The following is a 20,571-nucleotide window of genomic DNA, read 5'->3' on the forward strand; positions in this document are numbered from 1 at the left end:
CACATATATGGTCAATACTTAATAAACTGTACACAGGGTCTGGAGATAAAGGAGGAAATAGAATTAGGTGGACTTCTTTCAAGATCTAACTTTGGAATTGAGCTCTGAATGAGGTGAAGGCCCTGTATAGAGAGGAAGTAATGTTCCAGGTGCTTTTTATCCTCATGTTATAGAAAATCCAACTGAAATTGGTTTAAACACAAGTGGAATTGATTGACTCATAGAACTAAGAAATTCAGAGATAGGGCAAGTTTGAGATGCTCTAGGTGTTGATAATATCATCATGGTTGCAGCTATAGTTCTTGGCAGTGCTTTTGTTGGTACTCTTCATGTGGAGTTTTACCTAGAGTCTGACTTTACTTATGATAGTCAAGTGACTGGAGAAACAGTCCAAGCCTCGCATCTATACCCCCTGAGGACCTTCTGTCCTCCATTCTCAGGAAGAGTCCCAAGAGCCATTCTGATTGGACCAATCTAGACCATATGAACCAATCCCTGCACACAGGAGGTTGGGATTATGTGATTGGCTCAGCTGAGGTCACATGTTCCATCCACAGAGCCTTGGAGTAGGGACCAGTTCCTTGGAAGTACATGGCTCCTCAAATGGAAATTGGGCACTGTTGAGAGGTGGGATTTGGCAGGGAGAGACACAATGCCCTCAACAGGGAAATTGCTTTTATAAAGTAAAAAGGATCGAGGGAGCTGTGGATAGAGTGAACCCACAGACTTGTTGCGGGGAGCAGAGCATTCTCCAGAGGGAGTTGTGAGAAATGGAGCATCTGAGAGGGAAGTGGGGGCCCTGCAGGAGGCCATGCCAGGCTCTGGGGCCTGGGGCCTTGTGTGAGCCTGGGAGTTTTACTGTAGCGTATACCGGCACCACCAGCAAATTCAGGAAACGAGCCTGTTTCCTTCTATTATAAAGGCTAATCCTTTACTCATGAAACAGAGTATTCACTCCACCTGAAAACGTTCAGTGTTGGGATTAGAAGAGAGGGAGCCCACTACATGCTGACTCTGGGTAGAGGAGTTTCCTGTGTTTTCTCCTTTAATAATGCTCCCAACCTCCCTCTGGGACAGGAGGCTTTACGGCATTCGGCATTCGCAGATGGGAGAGGGAAGGGAAGTGACCTGTCCCGAGTCACTCAACTAAGAGATGGCAGTGGGGAACCTGGAGTCCCCAAGGCTGCTTGACTCCCAAGCCCACTGCAGGGCACCAGGCTGGGATTTTCTCCAGTTCCTGAGAATTCCGCTGTCCTGTATCACAGCAGCACCTGGGCTGATGACCCTTTTGCATGGTGACACCTGCTTCAGAGCACAAGCTTGTCCTCGGCTACACTGGTTGTGCCCGAGGGCCCTACTGAATGTGGGAGTCCGGAGGCAGGGGGCTACTCATGAACAGGGACTCTGTACCTTCCCCATCGGACCGAGGACAGGAAGTCAGGCCCAGGAGAACCGGGGGCAGAGGGGGTGCTGAGCATCCTTTCCGGAAGTCATCACTGTCCTCCTCCTCCTCACAGCCTCCCCTCCAGCGGCTATGAGTGCTCTGCTCGCTGCTTTATGTATAGTGTCTGCTCGAACATCACAAATTTTCCTAGATGAGCAAACCAAGGAACGGCCATGCCAGCTGAGGTCACAGCAAGTGGCTTGTGCCTGTGGGTGTGTATTCTCATCCCCATTTTACAGATGAGTACATTAACCTCTGGGAGGTTGCCCACCGATCTCACATGGCTGGCAGGTGACCGAGTTGGAATTTGAACTCAAGTTCTGTCTGACTCCAGAGACTGGATTAAGTGCTCCGCTGTGAAGGGTGACCTTGAACTTAGGGAAAACCTTCAGTGAAGCCGTTTGGCCTTGTGGATCCCTCCCCAAAGAGAATGTCATGCGCTCCCTGGAGAGCGTCTGATCCACTTTGTTGGAATAAGCACAGATCCTTTCTTGGGTCACCTGTGTACCCTGATGTCACCATCCCTCTCCCCTACTCCCCACTTCTTCCCCGCTCCCCCAATACCTGAACAAGCCCCAGAGGAGTCACTTCCTGTGCGGGCTCCCTCCACCCCAGGAATTTTCTATCTGCAGCAGGTAGAGTGCAGACTTCCTGGAGCCTCGGGACACATCACCCCCAAGATGATGCTGATGCTGATAGTAAGCCTTTTATTTTTTAAGGCCAACTACAACAAAAACACGGAAACTGGGAATGAGCTAGGTCCACGTGAGCAGTCACAAGGTATAACAACAGCTGCGGGAGAAGGTGACTGCGGGGAAGTGGATTGCCCCCCTTTTCCTTGTGTTCTGTTTTTAGCCTGTGTTTTTCAGAGCAAGTAGGTGCCATGGTGATAGGTGCCATAGAAATAGATGGAGCACACCGCCCAGCGTGGGGCTGCCGAGCCAGCCGTTCCCATGGAAATGCACCGAGCGCACGGGGAAGAGCCCAGGATTCTGCTGTGTTCTGGCTGCAGTGCACAGCAGGCCCCCTGCAGGGCCCGGCTCCAGTCAACCACGTGACCCTGCTTTAGGATGGCCCCTTGAGGCTTCCAACTCTCTCACCAAGTTTGTCCAAGGTCCCTGATAGCACACCCTCCCTCCGAGGGCACCCATGGGAGCTTCTCTCTGAGTCATACCAGAAACTGTCTTATGGAGCTTTGGCTTTGCCCATCTGGGCCAATAGTGGCCTCTAACACTGCCAGCGTTCCTGTCCCCACTGTTGGGAACACGCTGTCCCCATCCTGACTAGATGTGCAACTGTCACTGGTTTTATGCAATGGTAATAAAGAGCTTTTACCACTGGGATTGAGTCCCAAACATTTGGTAACCAGGAATACTCATAAAATGAAATCTCAGAGGATCTCGACCTGAAAGCAGAGCAGGGAAGGGCATAATCAATCACATCTGAGGTTGTGCTTGCAGTTTGTGAACCCTCGGACAGCGCAGACTCAGGCCCAGCCTCACAGCTGTTTCCGGATGCAGCTTCAATGCACTGAAAGACCCTGTGAAACAAGTGCTCGCGCTGTCCCATAGCATTTATGTAACCATCTCAGCATCGCTGTCTGTAGATGTATGTAAATGATCCTGTTGGAGCTTAGCTGGTTTTTATTTGGATTTAGACCAATTACACGTCTTCTGAAATATAACCCATGTGTACCCACACCCTTTAAACCTAACTGTTTTATATTAGGCCTGGCATAAGAGGGTTAAGTTTAAAGGACATATGTTATCATATCTGTTCCATCATATTTACTTCTGCAATGGGGCTCTATTACACATACTTGTTTCCATACATATATACTATCAGATGGCATACATCCTTCAGGGCAGCACAAGTATAATTCTGGACTAAAGTATAGTCCTGAGACCAGTAATTCTAAGCATTGACCAATTGAAGTTAATTTTACTCTCAATTAAAGAAGCACATACACACATACCCTTAACAAAGGAATTTTTTTAAAATTAATAATCCATACCACCAGCAACTCATGAATTATTGCCCAGGTAGTTACAGATTGTGAAAATCATAGCGCTAAAAGCAATGTCTATCCTGGCATATCTGGCATTTGACATGAAGACACTGAGCCCCAAAGAGTCGAGGTGCTTTGCTGTTTAGCTCAGCATATCTTCTGTGTATGCAGGCGGTGTGTCAGGTCATTACCACACGGCCAGCCCTTTCCCAGCAGTGGAAACGCATGGAGTCTCCCACCCCTCCAACTAGCGAGTAGTGCTCACAGTGACCTTGAAGTAGGCCTGTAGGTCATGCCGTTGGTGGAGCTGCACGGGAGAAGGGTAGCCAGACATTAAAGCAACTTCCTGGTTTGTCCCTAGGACTCATCCGAGAAACCATGTCACTCCACATTCACTGTTCGTAGCATCATACACGTAACCTGCATCTGGGTTCTGTATATCATGTTTTGTGGTTACAGGAATTTGGTGTGACCGAGCATTGCAGAGCCTCTGAATTAAATAAGCAAACACGTGTGCTCTAGTTTTACAGGCGAAGCGAACTATGAAACAGAAGGGCTTGCCTTTCTTGCCCATAGCACTCTCATACCTTGGAGTTTTGCCACTTGGTTGGATTGCTTTATTTGGCCTAGTAACTAAAAGCAGATTTGCTTTGAAGAACAAGGCTCTCAAATCTTCTATAACTCTCTAAGAATGGACGTTCACAGTCATGTCTGGCAGACAGAGTTTTCCCAGATTTTCACAGAGTCATAAAGTTAATGTTTGGCCATGTGAAGCATAAACAAAGAAACCTTCCTTTCCTAGATAAGCTCCTTTCCATGGAGTTGGAACAGGAAGCCTGAGTTAGAGAATAGTTGATATTTAATTCAAGAGACACACAAACCCTTGTGTCACTTTTCCCAACAATTTGAAACTAAACATTTAATGTGAATGCACCTTAACAATCACAGTTTCCTTTTTAAATTTTAATTTAAAATTTTTATCGTGGGAAAATATGTACAACACAAAATTTACCATGTTAACCGGTTTTAAGTGTACGGTTCAGTGGCATTGAATACACACACACTGTTGTGCAACCGTCACCACCATCCGCCTCCAGATCTTTTTCTTCATCCTTATCTTAAAATCTGTCCCCATTAAGCACTAACTCCCCATTCCCCCCTGCCCCCAGCCCTTGGCGACCATTGTTCTATTAATATTTTCTGTCTCTATGAGTTTGGCTATTCTAGTATCTCATATAAATAGAATCATATGGTATTTGTCCTTTTCTGGCTGACTTATTTCACTTAGCATAATGTCCTCAAAGTTCATCCATGTTGTCACATGTGACAGAATTTCCTTCCTTTTAAAGGCTAAATAATATTCCATTGTTTGTATATACCACATTTTGTTTATCTACCATTTAACTTTTCTATAGTTTATTTCTTATCATTTTAAAATTTTGAAACAATCACAAAGTGACAGAAAAATTTCAAGGGCAGTACCAAAAAAAAAAAAAACAAACCTCTTTTTTCCTTGAACTCTTTGAGAATAAGATGCCCTGATCCTCATCATTTTCCCGTACTTTCCTGTGTTTTTCTATAAACAAAGACACTTTCTTACCTCACCACAATGCAACCACCAACACCAGGAAGCTGACACAGATTCATAACCACCATGGACTCCTCAGACTCTGTCCAAGGTTTGCCAATCATCGCAATAGTGTCTTTTCTCACAAAAGGCTCCAGCTCAGAATCACTCTTGCATGTACGGATGTCTTTTTGTCTCCTGCAGGCTAGAACAGCTCCTCAGTCTCTCCTTAACTTTTATGACCTTGACACTTTTGAGGATCACAGACTTTGTAGAATGTCTGTCTAAGGTTTCCTCATGGTCAGATTCAGGTGATGCACCTCTGGCAGAAATATCACAGCAGTGACACTGTGCTCTTCTTGTACCCTGCCGAGGGGTTCACCATTGTGATTTGTTTCTATACTAATGATATGCACTTTGATCCCATGATTAAGGTGGTGTCTACCAGGTTTCACCACTATAAAGTTAGTCTTTGCCTCCTTTCTGATTAATAGGTATTTTTATGGGGAGGTACTTTATTTATTTATTTATGTATTTATTTAGGCTGCACTGGGTCTTAGTTGCGGCACACGGGATCTTCATTGCAGCATGCAGGATCTTTTAGTTGCGTCATGTAGACTCTTAGTTGCGGCATGCATGCGGGATCTAGTTCCCCAGCCAGGGATTGAACCTGGGCCTCCTGCATTGGGAGCAAGGAGTCTTACCCACTGGACCATCAGGGAAGTCCCTGGGGAGGTACTTTGAAACTAGGTAAATATCCCATGCCTCATCAACTTTAATTATTTTTTATATCCGTATAGACTTATGGATTCCTGAATTAGTGAGTTATACTCCATTCCCATCATTATTTAAAGCACACCTTGGCCCCAGTTTGACCAGTGAGAGCCCCTTCAATCTGTGTCCCTTCTGTATGGGCCCATCATTCTTTGAGCACACCCATGTGTTTTCTGGCATGACAAGACGTTCAAGGCTTATCTTCTGTTCTTGCCCCAGTTCTGGAAATCGACCTCTTCTCCAAAGAGTCTTAATTCATTTTAATGGAAAATGGTATTTAGAATCCAAGATCTGGGCAGTAGATGTGCTCATTCCTATTGAGATGTTGCTGCTCCCAGGCAGGGCTAAGGAATATATGTTTCTCTGCAAACACACACATACACAGATACACTCCTTACCCTCTGATACCATTTGCCAGGCTGCCATTCCCCAACACTCTGAAGAATCCCCCCTTACCCTGATCAGGCTGTGACACCACAGGCCAGGCCACCCTCTGTGGGGATGTCCTCCTCATTACTTGGCTCTGACCCCCACCTTGGGCCTTCATGGCTTCCTGCCCTCCATCCCTGCCATGGACTCCTACCTCTCCGCTCCACCTAATGACTTTAGGACCAGATTGTTTAGGAAGAGGAAGTGGAAGGGACCACCACTGACTTTGGTTGAAAGTAGTTGTATTGCTAACAATCCTTTGCATATTGGGAACACTTGTATCTGACCTATTAAATAGACAATTCTAATCATGACTGCCAGCATTTCCCCGATCTTTTGTCTCTGTTATTGTAATGAAAAATTTTTTATGAAATATTTATACAGCCAGGATGCCTTCTTCCTTACAGCAACATCTACTTTGCAAATTCGCAGTTGTATTTAGGCTGCCACCAGCAACTTTCTTGGCAAACATTGAGCAACTCCCACCACAAAAATTAATGAGTGAAGGCAAGGTCTGTACACCTACTTAATTCCATGCTTCCATTATCAAGGTATAGGACTCTGGGGAGGTGATCCAGGGGACAGCTACAGAAACCAGAAATGGAGTTTTGTAACACTGTGAACTGCCTTGTAGTGAATAATGAGATCTTCCTGGCTAGACTGTGAACATCAAGGAAATGGGCTGTGTCTTCTACTATTTTTTGTACCCCTCAAGGTCAGGTCCTAAGTATGACGTGTGTACGTACATATGTGATGCTTCCCGGGCTTGCTGGCCGAGAGAGCTGTGACGGCTTCCTCATAGCAGTGAGGGAAAAAGAGCACGCGTTACAAGATCCGACGGATGCCTGTTGGGCTTTATCCTCCTTGACCTCCGTGATCACAAATTGTTCTTTGAGACACTTGCTTCTTTGGCTGCTGAGCCACATCTCCTGCCTCCCTGGCTGCCTCGTCTTGGTTGCCTTTGTACTGATACATCCTATTTGCTCTGCCCATCCCCCACCTCCCCGACAGAGGACATTTACTGGGTGCCTTCCGTGTGCCAGGCATTGTCACAGGTGCTGGAGATACTGCGAGGAATAAAACAGACCAAAAGGCCTGTCCTGGCAGAACTGAAGGGAAACAGAAAACCTTCTCCCTTGTGTGTGTGTGATCCTGTGGTCCCACTTCACAGGAGCAACTTCCGCTGAGCACTGGCTGGTCCAGCAGGGCACACGAAGCGTTAAGGCAGCCTCTCTCCTGCCAGGTTCTTTTTCGGGAGGGAGGCTTTCTAGACGCTCATCTCTCTGGCCTGGCCTCCTATCTCATCTGCCAGCTTCCTGCTTTGCCTGCCCTGCAGTCCAGTCTGCTACCTGTAGCCAGAGCCATCTTCATAAAAGGCACATCTTACCAAGTCACTCTATTGCTGAAAACCTTCGTGATTTCCCATTGCTCTGGGGACAAATCCAAATCCCTTCGGGAGCTGGCCTCTGCCTACCCTCCCAGCCCCTGCTCCGGACACCTCCTCCCGTGCAGTGCATACTCCAACAGCACGGGAAGCTGGTTCCCTGCACGTGCTTCTTTTTCCCTGCCTTCGCTCGTGCTGTGCCCTGGCCTAGAGCACCCTTCCTCCCCACCCTTCTACTAGCCTGACCCCTACTCTTCCTTCTAGACTCAGCCCCTTTTTCTCCTCCACCTGCAGTCCACGTGGCCCAGGAGCGCTCAGCACATGCAGTTATAGTCACCTATTTATTTTTCTGTCTCTCCCTGGGAGACGACACAATGTTAATTATGTGTTTAATGTCTGTCTCTGGGGGATGGTAAACCCTCTGTGTGCGTGGGCTGCGTCTGTCTCATTCCCACTGTATCTGCAGCACGCTGAGCTGGGCGAGGAGGAATAAACATACACAATGCTTGCACCTTGCTACCTGTGGGCCCGGCCAGGAATTGTTCTAAGAACCTCACAAGCGTCGCTAAAATCCTCACCACAACTCAATGAGGAGCAAACGGTTATTAGCCCCGGTTTACAGGCGAGAAAATAGGCACGGAACAGTTAATGATTCCCTCTTAAGTGTAGAGGCTTAGAATCCAGACAGTTTGCCCCCAGACTGTGCTCTGGACCACAGTGCCTGTTGCATGGATGGGTGGCGGATGGTGCCTGGACTCTGGGCATCGAGCAAGCCCTCGGTGAATGGCAGCCGCTGTTATTATCACTGTGGTGTTCACACTCCCAGGCGTCCATGCCTTTCAAATGGCAATAAGATCTGTTCTACTCACCTCCGTATATGCAGCATACCCCACATGGTTGGGACTAAATAAATATTTCCTGAAAAGGTGAAAACCAAGTGACCCAGATGCTCAGAAGTATAAGGGAGTACCTTATTTTATCATAATGACCTGATTCTACCTTCCTAATGTGTGTTTAAATTAAATTCCATTTTTTATTAGGTAATCCTTACATGCTGTGCTATGCACAGTTGCAGAGTCCCTCTCCCACCGGGGCCACCCCGTGGCGCAGCTCCAGAGGGTGCCCTTCTCATAAAATCGTGTAGCAGCCACTGCTCCTGCTAAGCTCCCATCTGCACAATTTCCCTTTCTACAGCCACCACTGACACCAAGCTCTTCTCTGTCCTTCCAGAGCAGGTCTCCGTGCATTTGAACTGATCAGTTGTGTGTGTGTTATTCAGTACAGAATTCTTCACCTTGCCTTGTTCATTTTACATCTTAGGGAGATTTTTCATTTGAGGCGTATAGAGTAGGCTTATTCTTTTAATGGTTACATATTGTCTAGGTATGGTTTAGATGGATGGTATGGATGTACCATAGTTTAGCTACTCCTCCACTTAACCAGTCCTCCATGTATTTAAGCAGCCTCTATTAGGTTGTTTCTAAATTGTTTCTATTATAAACAGTGCTGCCTCTGTGCTGGCACTGTCTCGTCCACTTTTGAACACATCTGGAGGTTATATTCCCAGAATTGGATTGCTTGGGTAGAGCAGAGGAATGACTTTCTAATGGTAGAATTTCAGTCATCTGTGACAGGCACACATAAGACATTTTTACACTGAGGCTTTGGGTGTGTCAGATCCTGCTAAGGAATTGATTGGCCATGGGTCCTCCTCTCCGGCATATTCGATACTGGGGAATGATATTTGTGGGTTTGATAGTTTGTTATTCTCTAAAGAGAAAAGAGAGACCTCACAGCAGAAAGGTGGCTTCTTAGAGTCTGACCAAGTCTTACTGACTGGATCCCATCTTACCTTACTTCTAGAGTAAGACCTCGCAGGACAGCGCAACACCTGGGCCACTCAGCAGTGAGTTCATGGAGGTCCTGAGAAGCCTGAGTTCAGGGATCAGTCCACAGAGAAACATGTGTGAACTCTGGCCCCAGAATCACCTTGTGGGGAAAGGGACAAGGCCTCTGATGTTCCTGAGGATGTGATTCCTATTAGCACCACAGGATAGATGATGGATGGGTGGGTGGATGGATGGAAGGTTGGATGGATACATAGATACATAGAAAATATCCATAGATAAATAGGTATTGATCAAGCAAGCATGAACTTAGACTTGCTTTTGAATTTGGGCTCTGCTACTTCCTATTTATGGAACTTCTTTGACTTCCCTGAGCCCCAGTTTCCTTGTCTATAGTGGGAATGTCTTCTTTGTGGGGCAGTGGTGAGGAGCCAGTGGTTGTAAACCAATGAGGGTGAAGGGCCTACCTAGCACCGTGCCTGGCCCACAGTGGTCTCCCCTATGTGGTTGTAGCTGCTATCATTTATTTTATGACTGACTTACTCTGGTTGGTTTATCGAGGGCATTTCTTTGGCAGGAGCCAATGAACACGTACTTCATGCTCTGTTTGGCCCCTGCCTTCAAGGGAACGACCCTGTTGAGTGGGGGTCCTCGACCTTCTTTCCCTCCCAGCGTGCACGGCCAGTGACATTCAAGTGCCTGGCACGCTCCCCGCTTGTATTGCACAGGGCAGGATTTCTAGCTACGCTCATCTATCTCCAGGCTAGGGAAGTAACATTGCTATAGGAATTACCTAGATCCACTTACATTTATATTAAAACAATAAATAAATAAAGGAAAGAAAAGGCATTTACCCTCAGATTTGGGTCTTCTGGCTACAATTTATTTGCAAAACAGCATTCAGCTTGCATCTGCTGCCTTATAGAGCAATAATGGGGTGCGAGGGCCCACAGATACCTGTGAGGTGTCTCATTTCATTGGGTTTGGGGTAAACTCCATTCTCTCCTCCAGATGTGAAGTGTGGTCAGTTATCAGAGGGGTCTGGCCACTGACCCACATGGTTATGGAATGGTTCTCTCTTCAAACTTTGCTGAGTGCCTGGCTGAGGTGCTAAGCCCTCCACAAACCTCAAGGGAACCACAGACATCCAGGACCTTAGCTGGTACCTTGGATGCTGGGCTAAAAGGTCAGACCTGCCAGGCCCAGCGGGGGCTTTTGCTCAGTCCGGCAGGCAAGCACAGGCTTGACCTGCCAAAGCAACTGCTTTAAGCCTCAGTATCTTCAACTGGGGTATGGAATCCAATCTCACCTGACCCTCCCGGCACCCCTACCCCAGCCCGTGGGGACCGACTGTCCTCTCCCCTGTGCCTCCACGGCCCTTTGTTCCTGCAGCTATGAAATCACCTGCAGTCAGTTTCAAATATATCTCTACCCCTTCCAGGACAGTATCATTTATGGTTTTTGTGTTAGAGATTTTATACAATCTCAAATTCTTCATGAAAATAGCCATGCGGTTTACCTGATCTTCTGTCTGGGAGATGAGAGTTGAAAGCACACATTGGTGATTTGGAATTCCATTGGGCTCGTCTCTGTAGATAGAAAGAACTGTGGAAAATCAGGCTTGTCCAGAACCTTCACTATGGACACTGCCCTTGAATCCTGCTTTCATCCAGCCTGCAGTCAGTCATTCAACAAACACGTATGAACTCCCACTTTTGTGTCAGGCCCTATGCTAGGCACGTGGTATATTTAGATGAGGAAGACATGGGCTGTGCCTTGGAGGCCAGCACAACGTGGCTATCTAGCCCTAGATTTTGCTGACATATTGATGCCTCTCTTTCTAGAGTATAAGAAGTCAATTTATAGGATTACTTTTTGAGCATATTTTCCTAGAGCTTTGAGACTATCTCTGTATTTTAAAATTTACAGTTTTTATTCATTCACCAAAAATCTGTGTAAGACACTGTGCCTATAGTAGTGGTGAGAGGAGGGGATATAAAGAAGAAAACATAAAATCTCTACCTTCTAGGTCCTAAATCTAAACGACAGAAGTCATATGTAGACAGAAAGTCTAGCCTATTAATTCCTTTGTGAGTTCACGTGGTATGCGTTCATTTCTTCACTTACTCGTAAGTAGGTCTGGTGTGTGCTACGTGCTTAGGCTGTGATAAGTGCTCTGGGGGCTGAGGAAGAGCCCTAAGTTATGGACTTACCCTCTAGGCACTCAGGGTCTCCCTGGGAGAGAGAAAGGGGGTTCAGGGTCAAGCAGAACATCAGGCTGACTGTAACTCCAGGCCAAAATCAGTGGCTCAAAGAATGCTTTGGGGGCAAGGCAGCCCAGCGCCAGCCAGCACGAGCCTGTTGGGTACATCTTGGAGGTCGAAGATTCTGAACCAGTTCTGAGGACTGGAAAGGCCTTCTGGGAGGGAGGCAGGGAGGACATTCCAGGCCAGAGAGAGAGCATAAGCAAAGCTCTTGAAGTGTCAGGAATTTCTCATTAGAAACTGAGACATGAAGGGGATAGGGCTGGGGGAGAACTTGCTCCAAATAACAGCCACCCCAGGACAGGGCCAGGAGCAGCCCTGGGCAGGTCGGGAGGTAGTCCTGATGCTGGATCTGCTGCCTTCCAGGGAGCTGTACTTTCTCATCTGTCCCTCTCTGTCCCATAACCCAGATCCTCTGTGGCCCATTCAGGGATGACCTTCACACTCCACCTGAAGTCCCGCCTTCCCTCTGCTCTGAGGAGTTTGATTCTACAGAAGAAACCAAACATCAGAAACATGTCCAGCATGGCTAGGGGGGAGTGGTGCTAAGATGTTAAAAAAATATTCCCTGGAAATACCAGCCATGTAGGGCCCAGGAACTCCTGAGACGCCTGGCTTCTGCATGGGAGACAGGAAGTAAGAGCCGAAGGAGATTCTCGCTGGCCACTAATTAACTTCCCAGAAGGAGCTGGCACCTTGGACCAGACTCAGGTGTGAAGTCTGTTACCAACCAGCTCTGCTTGGTCCCCACAGCTCCATAGGGAGAACCGCCAGTGACCTCCGATGATAGAAAGGTTTTCCCTTCTGGGAAAAGTGCCCCCATATTACGCTGCATTTTAATCTGCTTTGGATTCAGACCAAGTCTCCCTCCTTGGACTGGTGGCACCCATCTCCCTACTACGTCCCAGGAGTGATACCCAAGGCTCTAAAAGGTCCTGCAAGAGAAAACAGATATCCAAATTGTCACTGACCTGAATCCCAGCAAAATTGCACAATGAGAAAGACTTTTCTGGTTATGGTGGAGTCACCAGCAACACAGATTAAAGTACTAAAGCAGGACAATTTTCCTTGTTCATGGACATGTCCGGCCTCTGTCGCTATTTGTGGGCCAACAATTATCTAGTCTTGCCTAACAAACCACCCCAAACTTAGTGGTTTAAACCGTAATTCTGCCCTGAGGCTGGGCTCCACGGCTGGCTCTTATGCTCCACGTGGTGTCCGCTGGGCTAGACCACCAAGATGGCTTCTTCCTCACATGTCTGGAGTGGCCACTGGGATGGCTGGAACCCCTGGGACCAGCCTCTCATTTCTCTCTCTAGGAAGCCCCTCTAGCAGTGGAAGCCAAACTTCTTTACAGAGTATCTCAGGCCTCCATGGGAGATATTCCAAGAGGACAAGCCCTGATGCACAAGCACATATCAAGCCTCTGCTTGCGTCACATCTCTTAATGTCCCGTTAGCACAGCAAGTCATGTGACCCAGGCCAGCGTCAAGGGGGAGGGGGCTCCCGATGATGTGGATACCGGGAAGTGTGCTTTACAGAGTCAGCAAGTTAACAGTGGACCACAACCCTTCGTACACATGACGGACCAGCAAACCCTAGCTCAACCAGGTCGACCCTGCTCACTAGAACCTTGGGGGGCCAAGGGCGCAGGTGGCTCCTTGCTGGCTGTTGCCGTGGGCAGACTGTGTGACCTCTCTGAGCCTCATCTATTACTGAAAGTAACCACAGAATCTTCCCCACAGAGCTGATGTACATAAGGTGCGGGACCCACATTAGCTGCTGTCCGTCGTGGATTCTCCACAAGGAAAGCAGCTCATTTTGTGGAACAGCTGGAGCTCTCCAGCTTGGGACTATGTCTTCCAGGGCTTTAGATCAGATTAGAAACATTAAAAGGCTTTTGCTTCTTCTTCTTCTTCTTTTTTTTTTCTCTTGTTATTAAGTTTAAAAAAAAAAAAAGGATCGCTTCTCGGCCTTTTGGCTAAGATCAAGTGTAAAAAAAAAAAAAGGAAAACATTGCTTTTTGGGTAAAAGGACTCAGAGGACTCACTTCATTTCTCTCCACAAAGAAAAAGCTGTCGTGACCTTAGATGGAGCCCGAGAGAGCAGACCATAAAGTAGCCCCACCTCGTGTGTCCACCGCCCCTCCCAAAAGGCACCACGGAGACTTCTATTCCATGTCCTGTTACTAATGCGGACGAAGCGGGGACTTTCTGTGACCAGCAGTAGAGATGAGCAAAACCAAAATACAGTGCCTTCTGAAGTACATTTAATTAAAAAGGAAACAGAGAAGCTTTGTGCACATAATACCTCGTGATTTATGGTATTAATCCAGTTTGCTCTTGAAACAGGTTTCGGAGGTAAGAAAGGGGTGGGTAGGGGATGGGAGGCCTCTAGGCTGGCTGAATTCCCTTCCCTCACTCCAGATTATTTTTGGAGCATGCTGGGCTTGCTTGAGCCGTGCAGCCAGCTTCCTTGAGCTTTCGGCAGCGGGGGGTGTTCAGTTTGACCTCCTTTGGAGAGTCTGTAGCATTGGCAGCCTCCGTAGGGTTTGAGGTAATGAGTTCCAGGCAGTTAGAGCAGGAGCCAGTCCCAGACTCTCCCTGCAGAGGGTCACATCTGCTTCACTACCCCATGCCCAAGGAGGAAGATGCTGGAGGTGGTGGTGGACCCATCCTGGGGAGGCCCGTGCCCGCAGCCCAGTGGTGACCTCAGAGGGACACAGGGGTCATCTGTCTGAGGCTTGAATCCTGGCTGTGCCACACACCAGCTGTGTAACCCTGGGAAAGTCACTCCATCTCTCTGAGCCTTACTCTCCTCTTGTATAAAATACAGATGATTGATTACACTTGTAAATTACTTGGCACAGAGATCCTGGTACATAATAAGCACTCAGAAAATATTAGCTGACAGATATTATTGCAGAAATGTCCACTTGTTGATAGAGCATACCTGGCATTTAGGAGATTTGTCACCAAGGTTATTTCTCCAAAAGAGTATATTTTTCTTTGGGATGATCTTTTTCTTTAAGGAAATAGTCCTTTTTTTTTTTTTTTTTTTTTTTTTTTTGCGGTACGCGGGCCTCTCACTGCTGTGGCCTCTCCCGTTGCGGAGCACAGGCTCCGGACGCGCAGGCTCAGCGGCCATGGCTCACGGGCCCAGCCGCTCCGCGGCACGTGGGATCTTCCCGGACCGGGGCACGAACCCATGTCCCCTGCATCAGCAGGCGGACTTTCAACCACTGCGCCACCAGGGAAGCCCAGTCCTTTTTTTTGAAACATAACTTTTCTTGTTTTTCCTCCAGTTACAGTTTTCCTCCAGAGACCTATTTATTGCATAAATTTTAGAATATTGAGGAAAGCACAAAGAAGAAAATTAAAATCATCCACAATCTTGTCAGTGGAGATAGCTGTGATTAACATGAAGATGTGTTTCCTTCTAGTTCTTTCTCTCATCTCCTTTAAAAAGGAGAATATGCTGAACATAATGTTTTGTTGCCTAGTAATGTTCCTTTAATGGTACATCCCAAATATCTTCTGATATCTTTAAATGTTTCTTCTGGGGGTTTCCCTGGTGGCGCAGTGGTTAAGAATCCGCCTGCCAATGCAGGAAACACGGGTTCGAGCCCTGATCCGGGAAGATCCCACATGCCGTGGAGCAACTAAGCCCGTGTGCCACAACTACTGAGCCTGTGCCCTAGAGCCTTCGAGCCACAGCTACTGAAGCCCGCCCGCCTAGAGCCTGTGCTCCGCAACAACAGAAGCCACCACAATGAGAAGCCCACGCACAGCAAAGAAGACTCAACGCAGCCATAAATAAATAAATAAATTTATTTAAAAAATATATATATTTCTTCTGTACCATAATTTTATTTATTTATTTATTTATTTATTTATTTTGTGGTACGCGGACCTCTCACTCTTGTGGCCTGCCCTAGAGCCTTCGAGCCACAGCTACTGAAGCCCGCCCGCCTAGAGCCCGTGCTCCGCAACAACAGAAGCCACCACAATGAGAAGCCCACGCACAGCAAAGAAGACTCAACGCAGCCATAAATAAATAAATAAATTTATTTTTAAAATATATATATTTCTTCTGTACCATAATTTTATTTATTTATTTATTTATTTTGTGGTACGCGGACCTCTCACTCTTGTGGCCTCTTCCCGTTGCAGAGCACAGGCTCCGGACGTGCAGGCTCAGCGGCCATGGCTCACGGTCCCAGCCACTCCGCGGCATGTGGGATCTTCCCGGACCGGGGCACGAACCCGCGTCCCCTGCATCGGCAGGCGGACTCTCAACCACTGCGCCACCAGGGAAGCCCTACCATAATTTTAAATGTCTATACAAGATCCACTGAATGAATGTAACTCCAACCCCTACTTCCCGAATACCTGTGTGTTAGGTAATTTACACACAGGAAAGGACTCAAGGAGTTCTCTTTGAGGTAGGTATGATTACTGCCATCTTATCCATGGGACCACCAAGCCCAGGGTCACAGCACTGGCCAGAGGCAGAATCAGGATTCAAACTCAGGTTTGTTTGCCTCCAAAGCCAAAGGACTTCCCATTCCAGAGGTGGGCTGGTTGCCCCACAAGGAGATGGGAGTCTTCCTCTAAAACTCCAGTAAGACTATCTCTTTGGAGGAGAGTCGAGGAATCTGAGCCTGCTCAGTTAAGAACCTGCCCAGACAAAAGAAGTGAACAGTCTCTTTCCCCAAAAGGATACCCAAATGGCCAATAAAGCATACAAAAAGGCACTCATCTGCATTACTCATCAGGGGGATGCAAATGAAAACCACAGTTCGATGCCACTGGAAAGGCTGGAATGAAAAAGGCAGGCGATACCAAATGTTGAAGAGGATATAGAGCAACCAAGAACTCACACGCCACTGGTGGGAGTATACATCGGTACAACTGAGATAGGCTGGGACCTGGGACCATTTGCTGCAGTGCTGCAATGCTTGCACCCGGACAAACGTCTCCTCGAGCTACAAAATGCGAAGAAACCATAAAGACTAAAAGTAACTGTGTGCATGCGCGGTTGGGGCAAATTCTGGACAAAAGATACAAAAAGACCGAAAAACCCAACTGCCACTTCTGAAGAGCTGGGAGCAACTGAGATAGGCTGGGACCTGGGACCATTTGCTGCAGTGCTGCAATGCTTGCACCCGGACAAACGTCTCCTCGAGCTACAAAATGCGAAGAAACCATAAAGACTAAAAGTAACTGTGTGCATGCGCGGTTGGGGCAAATTCTGGACAAAAGATACAAAAAGACCGAAAAACCCAACTGACACTTCTGAAGAGCTGGGAGCAAAAACAGGGTGTCAGGAGCAAAAGCAGGGTACTGTGCATGCCCCCTGCACTCAACGCCACCAAAAGGGTGGGCAAAACACCTAAGCCACCGCTCCGGCCCAGCCCCTGGACACACCCCCTACCCTCACCCCATGTAAGGAACCAGCTCACCCTGCGTCGGGGAGCGAGCAAGGGAAGCCGTTACTTATTTTCGTTCCCTCCTGCGGCCGCAGGGGCCCCAATAAAGGGGCCAATCACCAAACCCAGAATTTCTTGATTGACCTCTTATCAATTTCTATTGATTGGGGAAGGCCAAGAACCCTGGTCAATATCACAACCACTTTGGAACCTGCTTGGCAGTATCTACTAAAGCTGAGCAATTATATTTCCTGCAACCATAGGTATGTGCCAAACAGAACCGTGCACATGTGTGCCCCAAAATGCATGTACTAAAATGTTCACGGAGGCACCATTTGTAATAACCTGACACTGGAAGCGATTCAAATATCCATCAGCAATAGTTTTAGGTAAATGCATTGTAGCAATGAGTATACCACAGAGCAATGAGAATGAACCCACTATTGGTGAGTGAAGGAAGGTAGACTCAAAAGACACATAACTGTACGAAGAACAGGCAAAAGTAATCTGTGGTGTTAGAAGTCAGGGCGTGGCTATCCCTGTGTGGGGGTGTGGAGGATGATGACCAGGAGGGGCACAGGGGGTCCTGGGTTGCTGGTGACACTCTGTGTCTTGACCAGGATGCCGGTTCCATGGGTGTGTTCATTTCGTGAAAGTTATCAAGCTGTACACGTAGTGCGTTTTTCTGTGTGTATGTTATGCTTCAATAAAGAGTTAAATTTAAAAGCCTCTACAAGAAGGAACTGACTGCATTCTTTCCTTCTCTCACCAAACCCAGCCAGACAGTGTGGTGGTCCTGCCCAGGTCCCTTGCTCCAGCCTTGGAAAAGTTCTGCCAGGTCAACAGTGGCCCTCTGCCGCTGCTGGGCCAAAGTGAGCCAGGCAAGTGGACATTGCCTGCCCTGGATGCTGTCCCAGGTACCAGGTAAAAAACCTGAGTTTTCGGGGGTTAAAGCTTGGGAGTGGCCAGATGCTGCAGCCAGATGTGTCTGTCACCAGGGACCTCTTTGTCCAGCCTCAGGGAGCCCATGGTGCCTGGCATGGAGCCTCACTCATGACTGTTGCTTTGGAAGGGGCTGCCGTCTTCGCATGTCCACCCCTACCCCTGTCCCCTGCCCCTGCCCTGGGAAAAATCTTTGGGACTACCGAGAAAGTCCAGCCCTGGACAGATCCCAGTGGCACTGCCATCCGTCCACTTCATCACCCAAGCTAGAAACCTGACTCCACAGGATTAAGAAGGAAATAAAACCACCTGCAATTACGTCCAGAGACAGACATTGTTAATACTGTCATGAATGTTCTCCCAGACTTTTAAAATACAACATATGGAATAAATGACCCTACTGATTCTGCTTCCATAGTAGCACTTGGGGAGCCCACATTTCTCATGCCCTCCTAGCTCAGGCTCACATCTCTCTCCTAAAATCCTGTGACGTCTTAACTGTTCTCCTTGTCCCACTCTTTCCCTCTCCTATTCTCCCACCCCATCCCCATCTTCTCTCCCACTGGAGTGACTTGTTCTACATCTGATCACATGACTCCCTCGTTTAAAGTTCTTCGGTGTAGGGACTTCACTGGTGGCGCAGTGGTTAAGATTTCGCACACCCAATGCAGGGGGCCTGGGTTCAATCCCTCGTCAGGGAACTAGATCTCACATGCATGCCACAACTAAGGAGCCCACGTGCCACAACTAAGGAGCTCCTAAGACCCAGCACAACCAAATACATACATAAATAAAATTTGTGTGTGTGTGTGTGTGTGTGTGTGTGTGGTACGCGGGCCTCTCACTGTTGTGGCCTCTCCCGTTGCGGAGCACAGGCTCCGGACGCGCAGGCCCAGCGGCCATGGCTCACGGGCCCAGCCGCCCCGCGGCATGTGGGATCTTCCCGGACCGGGGCATGAACCCGCGTCCCCTGCATCGGCAGGCGGACTCCCAACCACTGCGCCACCAGGGAAGCCCCAAATAAAATATCTTTTTTTAAAAAAAGTTCTTTGGTGCCTTGCTGTGGCTTGTACCTTACTTGATATCAGGCCTGTAGTGACCAGGCCCTGGCTCAGTACCTAACCCCCTCCGACAGTCCAGTCATCCCCAACCGTCTCCTCAGAGAAAAAGTTCCCAGGAACATTCTTCTCTTATCATTTGTGGACTCCAGGGGTGGGAGGGTCCTTCAGAGCCCCCCGCTGGGTCCGAGGTCAACGCCTTTACTAGCCCCTCCCATGCTGCCCTCTTGGCGGCTTTTAGGGGCTTGATGCCTCCACGCTGTTCACGTGCGGCTCCCCCTCTGCCTAGGATGCGCTGTCTTCCTTGTCCAACTGGTGAACTCCTATTCAGCCTTTAGGACCCAGCTCCAGCATCTCCCCATTTGTGGGAGAGAATGGATTTCTCCCTTCTCCGAGTCACTCCTCTAGCTAGGCAGTGAGCACTCACTGCTCTGTATTGCTAGCATCTGACTTCAATGGAGTCTCGCCTGCCAGTGTAGGATTTCAAGCTTCTGAAAGGCTGGCCGTTATCCTCTCCATCACTATAGCCCATCACCTGGCCTGTGCCTGGCACGGAGGAGCGACTCAGCAAAATGGTTTTGGAGTGAACGAAGAACAGGCTTATAACTAAGGACTTTCAACCCTGTGGAGGAGTTTCTCTAAGAAAGCAGAGAAAGGCCTTTCCACTGCTAGCACTGAGCGCTTCCTTGTCCCTTTGGTCTGCAGGCCTCGCCTCGATGGCAGAGAGGGCGCCATTGTCTTTTTCTTGCTGGTTTGGCTGGTTTCCGGTTGAGGTTACAGGAAATATAATAGGGTAGAGGCAGGGGCTACAGTATATTCGTGCTGATTTGATAGTTTCCAGTCTGGAAAGGATGAAGGATGTTGAAGGATGCCAACCAGGCCCCCTGCCCAAAACTGTGTTCACCACCTTGGTGCTGGTTTCTGAAATTTCAGCCCCAGATGTCCTCTTCTCCCTCCCCAGTCCTTTTTTTTTTTTAAAACATCTTTATTGGAGTATAATTGCTTTACAATGGTGTGTTAGTTTCTGCTTTACAACAAAGTGAAGCAGTTATACTTATACATATGTTCCCATATCTCTTCCCTCTTGCGTCTCCCTCCCTCCCACCCTCCCTATCCCACCCCTCTAGGTGGTCACAAAGCCAGCTTACCCTTCCCCCTCCCCATATCCTCAAGTCCATGCTCTAGTAGGTCTGTGTTTTATTCCCATCTTACCCCTAGTCCCTTCAGAACATTTTTTTTCTTAGATTCCATATATGTATGTTAGCATACGGTATTTGTTTTTCTCCTTCTGACTTACTTCACTCTGTATGACAGACTCCAGGTCCATCCACCTCACTACAAATAACTCAGTTTCGTTTCTTTTTATGGCTGTTTTTATGGCTGAGTAATATTACATTGTATATATGTGCCACATCTTCTTTAT

The 20,571-nt window shown here is 47.9% G+C and overlaps 1 protein-coding gene across 1 annotated transcript; it reads left to right on the top strand.

Moving 5' to 3' along the window:
* Nucleotides 1-12,149: 12,149 nt before the first annotated feature.
* Nucleotides 12,150-18,382, top strand: DGLUCY (D-glutamate cyclase). Its single transcript, XM_024131091.1, is given in 5 exon segments — nt 12,150-12,256; nt 16,731-16,737; nt 17,927-18,046; nt 18,163-18,230; nt 18,232-18,382. Coding segments are annotated over 5 exon segments (453 nt in total).
* The last annotated feature ends 2,189 nt before the right edge of the window (nt 18,383-20,571 follow it).

This window comes from Physeter macrocephalus, chromosome 11, assembly GCF_002837175.3.
Source record: "Physeter macrocephalus isolate SW-GA chromosome 11, ASM283717v5, whole genome shotgun sequence".
Taxonomy (NCBI): Eukaryota; Metazoa; Chordata; class Mammalia; order Artiodactyla; family Physeteridae; genus Physeter; species Physeter macrocephalus.